The sequence below is a fragment of the Gymnoscopelus microlampas genome, assembly GCF_963454915.1.
Source record: "Gymnoscopelus microlampas genome assembly, chromosome: 17".
Taxonomy (NCBI): Eukaryota; Metazoa; Chordata; class Actinopteri; order Myctophiformes; family Myctophidae; genus Gymnoscopelus; species Gymnoscopelus microlampas.
This window is the reverse complement of record NC_139954.1, coordinates 23,864,646-23,883,448: the sequence shown is the minus strand read 5'-3', so window position 1 is coordinate 23,883,448 and position 18,803 is coordinate 23,864,646. Positions and strand designations below refer to the sequence as shown.

The following is an 18,803-nucleotide window of genomic DNA, read 5'->3' as shown; positions in this document are numbered from 1 at the left end:
GAAAACACAGACGGCACTATCTCACCAATTAAAACGACAGCAACAGATGTGGGCGTTGATATCACGGACATTGCCATAATTGAATTGCAGAGCACAATATAGATTACATATTCATACCAGTTTCCTCTCACAGGCTATATTGGATATAAATCTATGGGCATGCCCCATCCGGTACACTTTCTCCCTCCCTCTGTGTCTGTGTGTCTTTATCTTTCCCTCTGGAACCAGACCTCTATTGCTGCAGATCTTGCCATCTGGAGACGTGCATCTCCGCTTGCTCTCCCATGGGCTGATGTCGCACTGGAATTCACATTTGTCTCCATGCCAACCGGCGGCGCAGTAACAGTTTCCACAGTAACATTGTCCATGGCCTGGAAGCAGAATGGAATAATTCACAAACACCGTATGATGTCACCACTCGAAGCACACCATTCTACCTACAGTATTGATACAGTGACTCACTCAATTATATCAATTTGTATAAAGTGTAAAAGAAATACACAGGGGTCAAAAAAATATTTTTTTCCTTGCAATAACATAATATCGTACTGCGAGCACAATAGAAACAATTGCAGAGACATTTTAATGTCCTTAAATGGTGTTTGTTTTGCAACCTTCTAAAATACATAACCCAGCATTACACGTTAAGATGACAACTACATAGACACATGAATTACAATTGATCGTCAAAAACATAATAACATTCCTATAGCAATTTTTGCCTCCTTGTTAAGGTGAGTAATGGCTGAGGGGATGAATGTGGAACTGATTCTATAACCTACTACGGGCATATCAATCTACGTCAGTTAGTTGCTCACCTTTGCTCTTTCAAGATTGGGTTATGGTACATGCATGGCATGACAATTTTACCCCAGAATATTTTCATGTCACTTTGGCATTTCCAAACTAGCAGATCAGGACAGAATACTCTCAACAGATGTCTTGTGGAATAATAAAACATAATGGCACGGTCCACTTTAAAACAATAGAATTCCTTGAGAAACTAAATGAATTACTGTTGCTTGATGGCTTCGGAACATTGGTCCCATAGAGCATATTGTCTATAATGAGTCCTTGTGCTCCTCCATGACCTCAACCTCGTCTCCATCAATCAAGTAAACAGTGGTGTAAAGTAACTAAGTACATGTACTCACTACTCAAGTACAGCATTTTGATTATTATTACAAACACACTAACCACTACAGCCCTATATATAATTCGGCCATTTGAAAATAGCAGATCTACAGCTCACAATGCCATACGATGTGACGCATTGTGAGCTTGTAGATCGGCTATTTAAAAAGAATAATAATAATACATTTGTGAATACAACTTAAGTATATTTTGATGATGATACTTTTGTACTTTTACTCAAGCACATTTTGAAGACAGGACTTCTACTTGTAACAGAGTCTATCCACATTGCAGTATTGATACTTTTACTTAAGTAAAACATGTGAGTACTTCTTCCATCACTGCAAGTAAAATTGTACTACTAGTATTTCCAAAGAACAAGAGAATCAACATCGTATATATACATTTATCTTAGATTCTGTGTTTAAATTTCTCTTTCACCTGAAATTTAGAATCTTCTAGTCACTCACTGTGGAGCTGCTGTAACATGTGTACTGTAACATATTTTGTGTAACAATAGTAGTAATAGTAATAGTTTTATTTTGGTCATAAAATGGAATAAAAAAAAGAATATGAATATATGTATACATTTCATATGAATGTAACATGTGCAACAATGTAACGTAACAGACTATAGGAGATCTATGTCTTGTTTTTTGGCTATGACTGATAGTTGAGGCAGAGTTGTCACTACTACAGTAGACACCCAACTTTACTCTGAAGGCAGAGCAGCAATTCAGAAGCATACCATTTGAAAGGATAATGCTAATTGCTGCCTAAATGTTTCCCACACTACCTTGCATAACGTTTTACAGTGTGTTTGTTGGTTTAGAAATTAGCAAGAATCAAAAGTTAATGTAACAGGGCTCACATAAAAAATAGCCTCTGTCCACTTTTCAAAAATCTGTTTCCTTCTTGAATTTAATTGTATCGTAGTTAATAGAGGCCCATTCAGCATGGCCGCTTTGAATACTTGGACAGATTCTAATGACTTTGTTCCTCACAATTCCTCCTAATGGGGAGAGGCCATAATGTGTTTTTCAAAATGAAATTACTGAATGGCTAATTAACATTGACAAGCAGGAGCTGGCAAACCTGAGGGAACACAGGGAGGAGTAGCTAAAACTGTGAGGTGCAGCATTGACGACAGGTCATAGTACAATTAACTTCCAATTAACCTTTATAGAACATATGGGGCCTGGGAGCTTTTCTTAAGAGAACGTGTTTCAAATTGTGTAAGGGGCAATTCTGTGTCCTTTGATTTAGCATGCAGCCGATGATGGATGACTGTCTTTATAGGTGAAAATCAACAGGTAAAAAAAAACACAGCAAGGGCTGTGTGTGAGTGATAGTTACAAACAAGACAATAATAAATTGCCTAAAGTGATCCCAAGGCTCATGTTTAAGCAGTAGCACAACCTCATAATGGATACGGTTCAATGTAATAAAATATCACGCTGTCACAACAGTGATTGCAAGGCAAAGAAGCATTTGTTTTTCCTTCTACCCAGACAGAAAAGTATGAAACATGGACACTTCTTTCGGGTCTCTTTTGTGTTTGGGGGGGGGGAGAAAAAGTGAGGGCCAGAGATTAAGAGCCATGGGGCATACCTCCACACACCTCGCCTGTGTCCTCATCCAGACACTCGCTGTCATCACACTCACAGAAGCGTCCCGTCACCAGGCCCTTGCCATCCGGGTCGTCACACAAGCAGCTGCCGCAATGACAGGTGCCTATCATGGACAAAAAATAAAACCAAATATGAGTGCACATTTGTTTAATAAAGAGGTATGGTTGCAGGTTGTGTATTTGTAAGTGCGGTTGTATGTGTATTTGTGTGCATGCCTGCCTGTGTGCATGCGTGCAATGCATGTGTTAATGCAATTGACTTCAGGGCCAAGAACCCAGCTGGTTTGCAGATGTGCATTGGAGACTGCGTCTGTGTATCTGTGTGACAGGAATTCAAGCCTGGTTTATGAATGTTGGAAGTAGCAGTGGTGGTGGTGATGGATGTGTGTGTGTGTGTGTGTGTGTGTGTGTGTGTGTGTGTGTGTGTGTGTGTGTGTGTGTGTGTGTGTGTGTGTGTGTGTGTGTGTGTGTGTGTGTGTGCGCACTTGCATGCTTTGTGTGTGTAGTTTTTGAGCTAGCGATAAGCTTTAGGGCTGGAAGGCTGGATGACAACTGCTGTGAATAAATTAGCATCCGTGTGCAATTGAACAGGCCACACACACACATGCAGACGCTGTAAGATGCTACACGCAAGCACACGCAAGCACACGCACGCACGCACGCACGCACGCACGCACGCACGCACGCACGCACACACACACACACACACACACACACACACACACACACACACACAAGCAAATAATACACTGATCTCATCCTCTATTTCGCTGCAGGTATGGTGGGCCAGTTGTGAGGTTAAGCCCAGGTGGGTATGGGGTTGTCAGCATTAGGAAAACTACCTTAACCCAGACATCATCTCACGGTGTGTGTGTGTGTGTGTGTGTGTGTGTGTGTGTGTGTGTGTGTGTGTGTGTGTGTGTGTGTGTGTGTGTGTGTGTGTGTGTGTGTGTCTTCAGTCTGCCACTGCTTAACCACATGTGTCCACAGACATGAATATGCAAACTGGGGACTGACACCATGTGCATCCAAAGAAACAAAACAAAATAAAAAAAATACCAAAACACTCTGGCTGGTTAGATTAAAGACTGAATTTCAATGATCCCTACTTACAGTACTTACAGTACAATAATGTTAACTCAAGCCTTCAATCTTCCCCTTGATGCGTTTGAAGCTCCTTCATGCATGAATGTGTTAATGTGCAAAATAAACATATTTTATATAATGATGGTGAGTGAGATTAAATTATCCTTAACTATCCCCCATGAGATAAGTGCAGGTTTATGTGGGTCAGCAGCTGTAAGTAATAAAAGGTGTGAGTATATGTATGTTGTATGAGTGTATTTTGTATATAAATAAGTTAGTGAAGGTTTGAATCAAATCAAAGTTCCCTGAGGTGTATGCCCATGTAGAAATGGGTGTAGGCGTTTGTGTATGCACATGCAATCGTGCATGTGTGCTTCTGCTTTTGTGTATGTGTTTGTGTGTGGTCCTGGTACCTCCATTGGAGCAGACCACTCCCTGTGGGTTCCTGCAGAGCTCTTTGCTCTTCTTGTTGGATAAGTTACACTCCTCCTGAAACTGGCAGGATTCTCCATGCCAGCCCTCATCACATTCACATGTCCCGCAGTCACAGTAGCCACGGTCTACAAGGAAAATGAATACATACATTACATACTGTATACAGTATCTCATGCAGAGAGTGCAAACTGAGTAGTACATCAAGCTGGATATACAGTATTATGGTCCTGCACAAAATACACAAGTTGTGTAGCGAAAGTTAGAGCCGCCAACTGCCTTGTAATACACACAATAAACCATTGAGCTACAGTAAGTGGATTTAACGGACCATACCAGCAGTATGGCATGTCATACATGCCATACTGCTGGTACTAATGCCATGTTACTTTACTTTACTTTACTTTACTTTACTTTACTTTACTTTACTTTACTTTACTTTACTTTACTTTACTTTACTTATGACACATCTATGAAGTATGACTCAATATTTGGGCAAGCTTTCATCCCGATTTGACCCCACTTCACTTCCTTATACTGTAGGTGGCATGGCTCTCAATGAGTCTAGCCAATGAGGTAATCTGTGGCCAAATTTGGCCAATCCACATTGCCACATTGCCTTCATAAAAAAAAAGTTGAATATTTCAAAAGAAAGATTTAGAAGATTTGTGAACAGCAATTAGTCTAATAGTCGGATTCTAATTCGCAAAACATTGGCACTGATCTGTCCAGTGGTTTGCAACGTTAGCTCCAGACAGACACACTGACAGAAGGACAGACAGACAGACCCTCTTTCAGACCCACACCGTGCAAATTGTATGTTTATGTATGATAGTACAATTTTGACTATATTCACACAGTGGCCATTTTGCATTTTGCATTGAATAAATGCCACCCCAACAGTGTGACATTTCATTAACTTTATAGCAAAATGGCCGCTGTGTGAATATGGTCTATACAGTTCAAGTTTCTTGTCTGTCTATGTGAGATTATGCCCATATATGGAGATCCACGGCATCATGTTCACCTTCATTTAACTTCACTCATCTTACATTTTATTTTTTTAAACAAAGTATGAAGGCACAGTGTTTTATAGGCTAGCACATTCTTACGGAGGCTCTGATGTCTACGCCAAGGTTTTCTATGAGGCCAGACCTACATAACAGCTTGTGTAACAGTTGAAAACAGGCCAGGGTAATAGGTTCCACTGTGTCTTTCACCTTTGCTCAGATGATTGATGGACAACTACAAAATGCCTCTCTCTCTCTCTCTCTCTCTCTCTCTCTCTCTCTCTCTCTCTCTCTCTCTCTCTCTCTCTCTCTCTCTCTCTCTCTCTCTCTCTCTCTGCCTGTCCATTTCTCTCACACGCTTGTGCATACACCCGTGTACACACGGCAATAAATACTGTATAAGATATAGTATACTATACAGACACAGAGTACCTATTAGTCCATAGCTGTCATTACTGTAAATGCAAAAAGATATAATATTTTGTAATCACATAGTTCAAAAATGCAGAGCTTTCTTCAGCAGAGAGAACACGTACAGTGTCAGCTATACTATTTCTCAGCATTCTAATGGTGGAAGTGAGCATTAATTGTGAAATATGAAATGCAGTGGCAAAATCATGCGATACAAATGAAAGCTGTTGACAACTTATTATAAATGTTGGCCCCGTTGCGTTCTGCCGCAAGGGGCCTTGTGTGTCACACTCAATCATGCCTCTGTCTCGTTCATCATGTAAATGTGATGTCCTCTTCAAGGGCTATCCATCAGTCCCTAACAATAGCCCGGGTATAGTCCCACTCTCATGATCATTATCGATACGTCCCGGGAGTGCGTGTCTCAGCAGCAGGTTGAGGTAAAACGATGCTGTGCATCGTTCCAGTGAAATCAACACCAAAGGGACATTGCGAGGGAAAATACACACACGCACAAGCGCGCGCACACACACACTGAAAAATATAAACAGATTAAAACAAATACAGCAGAAATCAAACCTCTATATTGCTGTAATGTTGTAAACTCTATAAGAAGCTGTGGTGAGGAGCTATCGGTGAACTCTGCTGTCTGGATAATAAACACACGCACGCACACACGCAGGCACGCGTGCACGTACACACACACACACACACACACACACACACACACACACACACACACACACACACACACACACACACACACACACACACACACACACACACACACACACACACACACACACACACACACACACAATATATTTATATGCTGTACCCATCGTGGAACGTTTCTAGAAATATAACATCATTAAGTCAAACACATAAGAATTCTCTTTTAGTGCTACTATATTGCCATACTGTATAAATAGTTACAGAACACCAGTCAAGTAAATGCAGGGGTATACACTGAGGTCTGTTGCTAGCTGCCTGCATTATGACTGTATTCTCATCTGCATTCAGCGGTCGGTGTGTTGAAGCTGTCATCACAGCTGTCAGCACATTAGGGAACACCTCAGAAAGATGGCTTCCGTTTGAATAACCTTCAACAGTCATGCACAGCTAAAAATAAGGCTGGGAGTGGGGTTCCAGTCAACAGAGCAAATCACATCAGGGGTACAGAGAAAGATTTTGTTAATAGAAATGATCTATTATATTTGTCATGCTTCATTGTCAACTACTTACAGAATGGCATGTTCAGTGGAAATAACTTTAAAATAGACACCAGGCACAAAGTCACAGTGATACTCAATGACAAGAGAACCTCTGCATAAATCAAATTATTTCATTATCTGCTTCTGTGCATTGAAAAAACATTTAAAAACATTTTTGACGCATTTCCTTGGTATTACCTGGCACTCCTAGATGCAAGTACAAGATACAGTAGACCTATAAATCTCAAATTTGATTTCTCAACCCTCCCGACTTAATTCAACAGGATATTACAAAGTCGCAGCCACTCACTGGCATCCATTAATCTCAGCTTGACAATCATTCTGACATATAAATTGGGTCCCTCCTTATCGGGTGGGCGAAAGTTTATGTATGTGTGGGAGGCTGTCTGTCTGTCCACAGTTTATCTATGGCATGTGCTTCCTGGGCAGTAATTCACCACTGCCCTGGGGGTGTCTGAGCCACGCTGCTGTGACGGACAGCTGCGCCTAGCCAATCCAGTCTCTACTAGCACCCAGATATAGCCAATGGAGGGTCAGAGAGAGGGTAAATCAGTGCCAGCAGCTATGGCAGTAATAATAGGTGATGCAGCGTTGCTGGGATAACGTGTTGATGGGGAGAAGGTGGTGGGTGAGTCATGCGGCTGGCTAATTTCACGTTTACAAATCCGCACACAACACCCCCCACTCAGTGATAAACAGTGCATTCGGATGGAGGTAAATAAGGAAATAGGTTGGTTAGGGACAGAATAATAACAATGCAATCTTGATTCATTACTTGCTTGAATGATGCACAAACCCAAGATTTAAACAGTTCATAATGAGATTGTTCTCCATGATTGGGTGTTCTTGTTAGATAGGTACTGTACAGTGAAGCTTATGGGTATACAGATCCCAACTCACTAAGCAACACATTATATTACTAATGGCAATCTCTCGACAGCTATGAGTAATTTCCAGTAGAACAAACTTCTAATGCAAAACATACGCAAATTATACGCAGCCCATCTGCAAACATAGTAAATAAAAGCCACCTGAGATTGTCTGTGTGCTTATTTATGTCTTGCACCTGACATTTGCTATCCAGATGACATTTCCCCATTCAGTTTGTTGAGATCATATTCTCCACATAACAAGGTACTCATTTCAGTGAGTAATTATTTCCTCATTGCTTGCCTCTCCCTGTGGGTTCCGAAGCGTGAAACGACAGCACGTCAGCTCATGTTCTGTGGGAGCCAGCTAGAAGACACCTGTCTCAGGTAATAACTCATTCTCTGTGTGCACAAGCCCCAGAACAAAGGAGAGTCCTGCCATCATCCTCACGGGTATGCACAACAAAGATTAAATAGACGACATCTGTGCCTACACTTGACTTATGAGGCTGCAGACTGACCTCACTAATAACTCTGGGGAACATGACTCACACCATTCTTAGTATCTTGACATGCGACAAGAATAAATAAATAAAATATAGTTCCTTGAAGATGACGTCTTCCGGAGGCGTATAATGGACTCCAATCAAGAATGCCTTTGATTGGTAGACCTGACCAGATTCAAGTGCCTTTCTCTCTTTGTAGCCCACACTGGAACTATTAGGTGACTCACCACACAGGCATACTGCCTAGGAGAGCTCAGAACATCTGAATTATTGCACATCAAAACATGCACTTGAAAGAAAAAAGGAAAAGAAAAACAACATCTAGGCGAAGGAACGACATAATTGGCTGAAATAGCTCAAGGATTGCAATCCACTGTGTTTCCATGATCAGCAGCCCAGAGGGTGACCGTGATACTGTTAACATCAACAACTTGGGAAAATGTAGCAAGAAAATGTCAGTAATTCATATTTACTGTATAATAAATATTCAACCAAGGATTCAATGTACAGTCTGCACCACTAGTGATTTTTTTTGCAGGCTGGCCCAGCTTATTCAGCTGATATCAGCAGACGTAACAAGTCCATTTGGGAAGCACCTGCAGCATCTTATGTAATACTGTCATATTGTAGCACATCAAGAGGACTTTAGATTTTGGAGCAGCATCGGCCAAACTGACTTCCTGTGTGCCTCTGACATAACAGCTCCCTGAGGTGGGATCTCCTCTGGCTCTGGCAGGGAGCAGAGGAGGCTGCGGGTGCTGAGCCAGTAACAGAACCAAAGCACTGAAAAATCCACAGCCTGAGACAGAGAGAGAGAGAGAGAGAGAGAGAGAGAGAGAGAGAGAGAGAGAGAGAGAGAGAGAGAGAGAATTGATTTGAAAAACTGAGAGCCAGACAAACACACAATTAAAAGTGCTTTGACAGAGCTCCAGCAGAGCTATCCATCAGGTAGGAAAGGGTGTACTGTATTTGTCGTGCACGTGCACTCTTGCTTTCAACCTCTCTTTTGAGACAGCGAGGGAAGGACACTGATATGATAAAGTCTCCCCCAGTCATAAAGTTACAGATTGTTCCAGGCTGGAGACATACTTGGCTCTCAGCCGCGTAACACATCAGTGGCTTGGCGGATGATACAGAAAGACACCCATTGACCTGCTTGAGCAAACATTTTGTGTGCGCAATAAAAGTAGCTCTACAATGAATCTTTTAGATAAGGAGCCTGAATAAAGAGTCATTAAATGCAAATGAAGAATAAACGTGACATGATTACTTGCCAGGAAGTTCAGCTGGACTGCTACTCAATATTATAATAGTAATGGCTTACAAGTTGCTAGCTATGCTAGCCTGTAGTGCCCTAGGCCTCACTTGGTGCTTCTGTTCTGACAATAGGAAAGACCATCCATAACAGAAAACGGCTAGCCGGCAACTTCTCTGGGCATACCAGAGGGAAATACTTGGTTCTGTTTATTAGCCCAGAAAAAGAGAAAGGCTAAGAGAGAGTTAGGGCAGGTACACACTACAAGACATTAGGTCCGATATTGCTGTCGCCGACATTTTTTGGCGCTCGCCGACAAAACCTCCCGACCTGACGCAGATCGGCCTTTGATCGGCGAGAAAATGCTCTGTGTGTGTGAAAGGCTCTGCGACCCGATGTGGCCGCGATTCTCCGCTCTGCGACGGCTTTTCAGATATCTAAATTGTTAGATATTCATCTCTGTCTGGGACAGGACAAGAGACAATATCATACAGTGTGAAAGGAGCCGAGACCATTCTGCGAGCAAATCCACGCTGCAGCCAATGAGAGCACATTACAGCAACCGTGGCTAGGGGAGCGTCGCTGGATCTGACCACAACAAACAGTCCCTACCACAATATTACCTTCCAGTCCTGTATTAAGTTAACATTATAAAACTAAATGAGAAAGTGAGCGAGCCTGGTGGGCTGTTTATTTTAGAGGAATTGTACAGAGAGACAGAGACAGAGCGAGAGCTCTCTCTCTCTCTGTGTGTGTGTGTGTGTGTGTGTGTGTGTGTGTGTGTGTGTCTGTGAGTGCAGCATGCCTGTGACACACGCTGTATCTGAACAGCGTTGCCAGATGTTGCGAGAGAAATAAGCAACCAGGTCTATGAAAACAAGCCCAAGAAAAGGCCACTTGAGCACTTTAAACCTATTTACAAATACATTGGATATTTGAAAATAGCCAATCTACAAGCTCACGTTGTAGATAGGCTATTTTTAAAGAAGACATTGGGGGGGGGGGGGGGGGGTTGTGGAGTATTTTCCAAATCCACACAGATCTTGTATGGGGGTCTATGGCACAACATATTTTCAGAAGGGGGAGGTCTGCGCATCTGCGGACAAATATTAATTTGGGGGTCCTTGCCATGAAAATGTTTGAGAACAACTGGTTCAAACAACATTAGGAAACAAGGCCAAAAAAGCAACTACACTTTCAAGCAACTTTACAGAAAAATAATCCCAAAGTCGCTTATAATAAGCGGACATGGCAACTGTCACAGCGGAATTAGCGCACTTGCCGTGCGAGAGAGAGAGAGAGAGAGAGAGAGAGAGAGAGAGAGAGAGAGAGAGAGAGAGAGAGAGAGAGGGAGGGGGGGGGGGGGAGAGGCATATCACGGGATACCTCGATTAAAATGAATTGGAATAAACAAAAATGTATGTATTGGGTCTGACTCTGGAGATAGCATCCTAGTGAACTATCCTACAGTGTGTCAGCCCTTGTCGGGGATCAATCGTGTTGTGATGACCACAACGACATTATGACAGCCGATTTCAAGGAATAAACTCCTGCAGTGTGTTATGCTTAACGATCAGATGACCCCCCGACAACTTTAAGGTCCTACAGTGTGTACTTGCCCTTACAGAAACAGCCACAGAGACACACAGAGTGAAAGGGAGAGAAAGAGCAAGAGAGAGAGAAAAGGAGAAAAACGCAGAAAGAGAAGTTAAATCAGAGAGCAGGAGAAAGACACAAATTAAGGAAAGGAAAAAGAAAGAACAAGGATGGAAACACTGCCACGTTGAGCCTTGTCTGCAAAAAGTGAACAAAACTGTTTGTTTCGACAGAAGGACTGCATGTTTTAACAATCCCTCAAAACAAACCACATGAGCCATGTTCAATGTTCTTCTCAAAGACTTGAAAAGCATTAGTCTGAGGTCATGTTTCAGGTCACACAGAGATGAGACTGGACAGAAGCTAACAAACAGTTCACAGTCAAAAACAAACCAATGAGTGCAGTGACAGGTAGTTTTTCTGCAGCTGCTGAACAGATGTTATGGCAGGTCAGCATGGCAGTGTTCTGCCACAATAATGTGATGTGTTACAAAGAGAGCAACATGTACAGAGACAGTGGGTGACCCTGCACAACACTTCTAAATCTATTTAAATAAAAAGTATTCCATCTACAAAGCCTCAATGGGAACTCAAGACAATTAACGTATCTAAAACTTTCATGCAGCAAATGCAAATAATTGCTCCCAAACAATTGTGTGGCGTTTTCTGGAATAGTAAGGGACCTATTAGATAGATTATTGAAATCAAGAGCTCTCTCCAATAGAAATAACATTGTTATGCTTACCAAACTCATGAAAACCCCATACTGGCATTTGGACCATTAAAGTGCAAATTATTACTATAATTATTATTTTTATTACACTAATAATAATAATAATAATAGTTATTATTATTATTTTACTTACGCTCATACTGCAACATAATTGCAAAAGAAGAAGAAGAAAAATCAAACAAACAAAAAAACAAAAACGTAAAATACTCAAGTGAAGGAATGTCGGTCTGGGTGGTGTTAAAGTTCCTGTCCACAACCATGCTGACTGTGATTTATATTCTATTAGCTTTGTAACAGCCTTAAGCCTGTTTTATATCCTGGGGTATATTCTGGGCTAGTCCAGTTTATATAAAATAGGCTAGCCCCAAATATACCCCCTTAGCCCAGCTATACCCCCCTTGTGTTTTTCTTTCATTATGTTTACATCATTATCATTTTAGTAATGTATTATTTTGTAACATCTCTCTAATCAAGATTATATCCCCATAAATACATCTATCCAGAGCTGTCAGACAGAAAAATAAACTGTACTGTATACTGTATATTAGGGCTACAATACAAAGGTGATTTTTGCAGTTTATTTAAAAATGTATACTAACTGTTCAAAGAACATTTCCCCCGTAGATTTGTTTACATGGATTAAAACATCAGAATAACCATATAGACTCAAATAATATTGCATTTAGTTTCAAATTATTACTTTGACCAAGTGGATGTGAATGTTACACTGATGATAGCATGCAGGGTATGACAGCTTCAATGCAAGCTGAGCAAATGTTTGTGGATGATGGAAAACACATGTAGTTAATACCCCTAAAGAAAAATATCCATAGGATCTTATCAGTGGGCATTTGTGAGAGGCAGAGATAAGGGAACCATAGGGACCAAAATTGGCTGGAGGACCATGCATGCTGCTTGTGCCGCTGAGCTGGAGACAGATGTTGTTCTATCTTTTTCTCAATATGCTTTGAAAAAAAAACGGTGGGCGTACATATACAGTACATGTGTGTACAATTGAGTTGGGTATTTGTGTGTATATGTGCATGGTTGCGTTACTTGGTGGGTATTTGTGTGTGTGTGTGTGTGTGTGTGTGTGTGTGTGTGTGTGTGTGTGTGTGTGTGTGTGTGTGTGTGTGTGTGTGTGTGTGTGTGTGTGTGTGTGTGTGTGTGTGTGTGTGTGTGTGTGTGTGTGTGTGTGTGTGTGTGTGTGTGTGTGTGTGTGTGTGTGTGTGTGTGCCTGAAACAGTGAGCTTATGTGTGTGTGCTAGGTTGTGAAGACCCATCCCTCTCTCTCTCCTGATGCCGCTGCATGGTTCCATTTGCAGTGTGTGGACCAGTGTGTGAAACCCCATTATCAGGCTGAAGCAGGGCCTTCTTTCCCCAGACCGATGAACCATAATGAGCTCCTGAGAGCAGCCAGCCTGTCTGCCCAAATAAATCACTCCTTGTCCTCACAAGCATGGATGCAAACACACACACATGCATGGAAGCATGCACACACACACACACACACACACACACACACACACACACACACACACACACACACACACACACACACACACACACACACACACACACACACACACACACACACACACACACACACACACACACACACACACACACACACACGCACGCACATAAAATACTACATGCAGGTACAAACATGCAAACACTCATGCACACATTAAATCTGACATCTTTTCAGGGTATCCTGAATTATCCTGTTGGTAATAAATCATTTTCATTGATTCAATTTTGAAGTGAAATGAAAACATCTATTGGTGTCCAACGTGATCGGCCGGTTGGCCAACCGGCCGACCAAAAATATAAAAGAAATTATGGGAAAAAGGAGGCTAAACGGAGGCTAGTGTCTTAACACAGTCATGCCAATTGTGTAATACAGTATAGGCTCATAAGAGGGCAACTGCTTCATTCCTCTCACAGCGTCTATTAATGAACATAAGGAAAATAGAACTCAGAGGAGTCTGTCTTCCTTTTTAAGAAAAACAACCAGTTGGTCAATTTAGACAAAATGATAAAAAATAATTTTCACTTCAAAGACAGACAGACAGACAACCCCCTGATTTAGAAAACAGCTGTTTTAACAGCTGCTAAAGCAAATGTTTATAGGCCTAAAAAGTTGCAAGTTCGTTGTTATGAAGCCAGTATTGAGGTAATAAAAATAGAAAAAGGAAGTTGTCCCAAAGTGGAACCTTGTGGAACACCCTTTTCAACAATAAATAGTCAGAATGAGAACGCTGCAAAACAACACACAGTCAACAACTATTATGAAGATAGTTCTTAAACAAGAGGAGAGAATTTTGATTGAACCCAGTATAATACACTGCCAACTGCCCACCAGCCGTGAATTTCGGCCCATTATCCATGAATTAGGGATAAAGGAGCTGGCACTGTCCCTAAACGCTATTTTGCGGCCGATTTTAGCAATAGAAAGAAATGTATAGAATAGAATAAAAAACAAATCCAATAATTATTCACATCGGATGGGTCTCCAACTATATGAAAATAGGGGCAACTCTGGCACATTTCTATATGGAGGGAATTGAACAAGTAGACAGAAACATGTATTTCCATTTTTCTTGTGATTCTATTTTTTCTGCTTTGGTATGTTTCATTTGAGGCTCAGCGAATAACAGCAGTGGTTGAAGGAGCAACATTGTCAATAGCAGAAATTGTCAGGATGCAGACTTTCAGGGTGCATTGTGTTCCTCAGAATCACTTTATGGATTGGCGAGGATGCACATCTCCCTGTGTAAAATGTCAGCCAAGTTCAAAGCTATGCCTTCTGACAAAAGCTAATGCCTTGGTGATGTAGGTGAAGCACCAGCTGTCTGTTACAACTGGAATTCTTTGAAGTGCTAGCTACGTGACATTTACCCTAAAATACACAATACATGACCCCCCTGATTCAGCAGTAGAAAATAAAGAGCAATATTGGCGAGACCAAAATACTCTGCTATTTCAAAACCACCTGTCGGTTCCTTGTTAAACCCACTAGATATCTGTGAAATTCATGACGGTGCCCTCATAAATGGAACAAATAGGCAGAACATTAAAAGCCTAAACAAAGGCAGGAAGGTGTTAGAAAAAATGGCTCCAGGATGAATTATTCATGCCACACCGGAAGCAGTGGAATATCAGCAAGCTTCCATGCTGTGGCCCCAGAACCTGAGAATCTGCTTCATCACTCAAGGACTGCTCACTAATAGCCAGATGATATGACACCCACTTGGGGTGAAAGGTGCAGAGCCATGCGCCTGCACACAGTGCAGCTGGCTGCTGCATTTTAACTTTTTACTGCAAATCTTCATGTCATACAGTGGGCCAATTAAAAAGAAGAGCATTCAAATGTGATTTTGATGATACAACTCCCGCTCCTTTAATCACACACAAACATATGGTAGCGTTAACGCAGCATCATATCATAGTACACACCACTGCAGGTTTTCCCATTATGTGTAGGACAGACCCAGTCGTGGCACTCGCAGCGTGGCCCGTAGAACTTCCCTGGCTCTTTGGCCTGGCAGATGCAGAAACCACAGTCACACTCGCCCCTCCCGCTGCAGATTTTTCCATCAGGTGTCCGACAGCGCCTTAGCGATGAATCAGAGGAGAGTGTACACCCGCCCCCCTGGCTGGGAGAGAAGAGAGCAGAGTGAGCCAGGGCCAATCAAAGGGGAAGCCTTCAGGAGGTCAGGATAGTATACAAATCTGCTGCAAAATTAGTCCAATTAGATACTTAATACCATTTCTAAAGCAATCAAACAGACACAGGGAGTAGCCGGTTTTGTTGTTGGGTTGTGCAAATCAGACGAATCTGAATGTTATTGCCAGGTATGTCTGCATGTATGAGGGATTTAGTGCCTTACACTGAACAATGACAGTGTTAAGAAACATTTACAAATTGTAACATACACATACTTTCTCAAATATAAAGGCAAAGATAAGCATAAAGATAGAAGATAGAGACTATAAAGCAAGTGATCTAACTGAAGAAATGGTCAAGACTAATGAGCCTATATATTTTTTTGAAATGATCTACAGTTGGTGAGTTTCTGCGTTGTCAGAAATAGATTATACATGGCAAAAGGATAGCCAGTGTACCACCAAACTCATGTAAAGTCTGTGTTTATATATGAACATACTTTGCCTGTTCCCTAGTCTCTCTGTTTCCTTGCATTCTTTTGTGGCGGGGGGGGGGGGGGGGGGGGAATGTATATCTAGGTACAAAGTGACTGGGAGTAAACTGATAATCATAACCACATTTTTGTGTCTGTTTCCTCTCTCTGTCTTCTTTCTCTCATCCATCCCTGCTCACTTCATCATGGTCTGTAAATCTTTCTGTTATCTCCCAAAAAGTTCAACTCTGAAGAACAATGTCAGAAATTAATGAACTCTCACACTATTCATTCTCATACTATTTTAAGCAAGGCGTGAGCAGCTTCTTCTTTCAGCTTTTCTTCTGTAATGGATAACCCAGTGTGTTGATGTTTTACTGCAGCACTTCAAAGCACAAGTACAATACATTGCAGAAAAAAGGGGGAAAAAGACAATATTCTACTTAAATATTCACGTTGAAAGAAGAGCGTACAAGATAACATATGGGCATAAAAAGGCTAAACACACACAATCCTACACTGTGGCACCCCCTCAGGAGTTGTGTTCTTCTAAGTTAGCCTTGAACAGTACAGAAGTGCTCATTCAACAAAACAGAATGACACGTTTTTTTTTTTATTATTCTGCTCTGTACTTTGTTTAGAAAAACACAAGGGATGGTACTATTAATGTATATAGCAAAACTAGATATAATTGACTACGGACTAGATAGTAGATCAAGAAAAAGAAAAGGTTTAGGCCTAGGTCACAACAAAATGGAGGGTAAAAGGATCATGGCAATAAATCAAACAGCACACGAATGACTCCACCTTTCTTTGAGCACAGCCAAACAGCTGTTCTGGAGCTTTGTTTTTACACCAAGGGCTCTCAGTGAGATTTGTTTCATTTGGTCGCTTTCTGACATTCCTTTCTATTCTCTCCCTCTCCTTCTACAGTCCAGCTTTCCAGTTTGGGAGTAGTAGGCAGCAAAATACAGAGTGCTAGGGTCCATTTTTACACTTTCAGGGTAAAATTAACACTCAAAACAGGATTTTGCTGTGTTGACACATCTTAAGTGTTCCTGTTGCTCCCTAAATCAGCATGTGTTCCACTACACAGGGGGAATGTTCAGTTACTGCACATTTCACTTTCACACACTTTTGACGACAGAATTAGTAATCAAACAACATAGTGGTGGTTTTCCCCTGCTTCTGAAAAAGCAGAACTGTGTACACGGTAAAGTGTTAATACTGTATATCCATTTGTAACTCCGAGAGTGTATACAAATGTAACCAAATGGACCTTTATGGGTTCATTTGGTTACATACACTCTGAGAGTTAAATGAACACGGCGAATTCTAGTGTGTACTCACCCAGCTTCGCAGAAGCTGTCACAATTAATGGCACAGCATGTGTGGGTTTACCACTATTGTTCAATAAACACTAGATTAGAGGGAAAACACATGCAATGCAGCCACTAACAGGCATGATGCACCTGCTTTGACTAAACACTACCAACCTCCCCCCAACCCAGCCCCCCCACACACACACACACACACACACACACACACACACACACACACACACACACACACACACACACACACACACACACACACACACACAACCCCCACCCAACCCCCACCCAACCCCCCACAACTGAGTCAGGTTTACAGACCCTGCATCATATGGTAACACTTACAGCCCTGCAGGGTCTGGGCTCCACTGTAAAAGGCCAATGCAAAGACAGATGAAGCATCCCAAACTAAAACTAAACTTCTAAATAATCTGCATCCACCCAGAAGGGATCATTTGTACAATATCTGTGTTAAATTGACATGCTGCCAAAAGAGTATTTTGTCTGTTCTATACAAGGAACTTAGTGCATTTTTAGACTGTGACATGCTTATGGATATTGGACCAAATCAAAGCTCTACTGCATATACTTGACATTAGTTTTATTTTGAACTCTGACCATTTTTGTAAGTTGTTATACAAGAATGCATAATGTACAAATGGAACCAGAACGCTATCACAAGTATATTTTGTATACCTCCTCAATGGCAATAAATTAATTATGCATGAAGACACTGCACAGCACAGTGCATGCTATAGGCACTGCTAAAGCTGTAACCACATTTTAATCCTCAGTAACAAAAAAGTTTCCCCCTTGTCAGCAATACCCTCCACCTCTCTCCCTCCCACTCTACGCTCTCTGATGTCCTCCAAAACAAACAAGGAAACAACAAAGCTACGTAGAAAAACTCACCTCGGTGACTGTAAAAAAGTGTCCTCGACAGCAGCGAGTAGAATGAGAAGCAATGGAACAAACATGGACTGCACCAAAGCCTCCGTGTGCATGTTTAAATCCCACACAAACCTGAAGTAAAGTAGCTTGAAGGAATTCCCCCAATTTTCTCTCTCTAAACAGACAGGGAGAGGGAGTGAAGGAAAGAAAGGTAGAGAAAAGGAGAGAAGGAGAGAGAGAGAGAGAGAGAGAGAGAGAGAGAGAGAGAGAGAGAGAGAGAGAGAGAGAGAGAGAGAGAGAGCAGCGGGCTGGCCTGAACTGGCTCAAACGCTTCAGAGGCCAACAGCCCTCTCCATACAAGTGCCTTTGATTAGTTGACTCTCAAACTGAGTTCCAGGAGTTAGAGACGGGAAACCTGCCAAAAAGAAAAGTTTAGTCACCAGTTGGATATGTAATTAGAAACAGTCAAGCTTATACATTTTAAAATGTTCATTTCTTCTTCCTTTTTTGCCATTTGGAAATATGGTGTTTTTATT

General features: G+C 41.6%; 1 protein-coding gene across 1 annotated transcript in view; it reads right to left on the bottom strand.

Moving 5' to 3' along the window:
- Positions 1 to 18,593, bottom strand: part of itgbl1 (integrin, beta-like 1) — a 48,645-nt gene extending 30,052 nt beyond the window's left edge. Inside the window, exons 1-5 of the mRNA XM_084084621.1 lie at positions 18,289 to 18,593; positions 15,360 to 15,559; positions 4,264 to 4,410; positions 2,746 to 2,868; positions 231 to 371 (exon numbers count right to left, since the gene is read on the bottom strand). Of these exons, the coding sequence (XP_083940747.1) occupies positions 231 to 371; positions 2,746 to 2,868; positions 4,264 to 4,410; positions 15,360 to 15,559; positions 18,289 to 18,380 (703 nt within the window). The 5' untranslated portion in view covers positions 18,381 to 18,593. The remainder of the gene's footprint in view (positions 1 to 230; positions 372 to 2,745; positions 2,869 to 4,263; positions 4,411 to 15,359; positions 15,560 to 18,288) is intronic.
- Between the last annotated feature and the right edge of the window lie 210 nt (positions 18,594 to 18,803).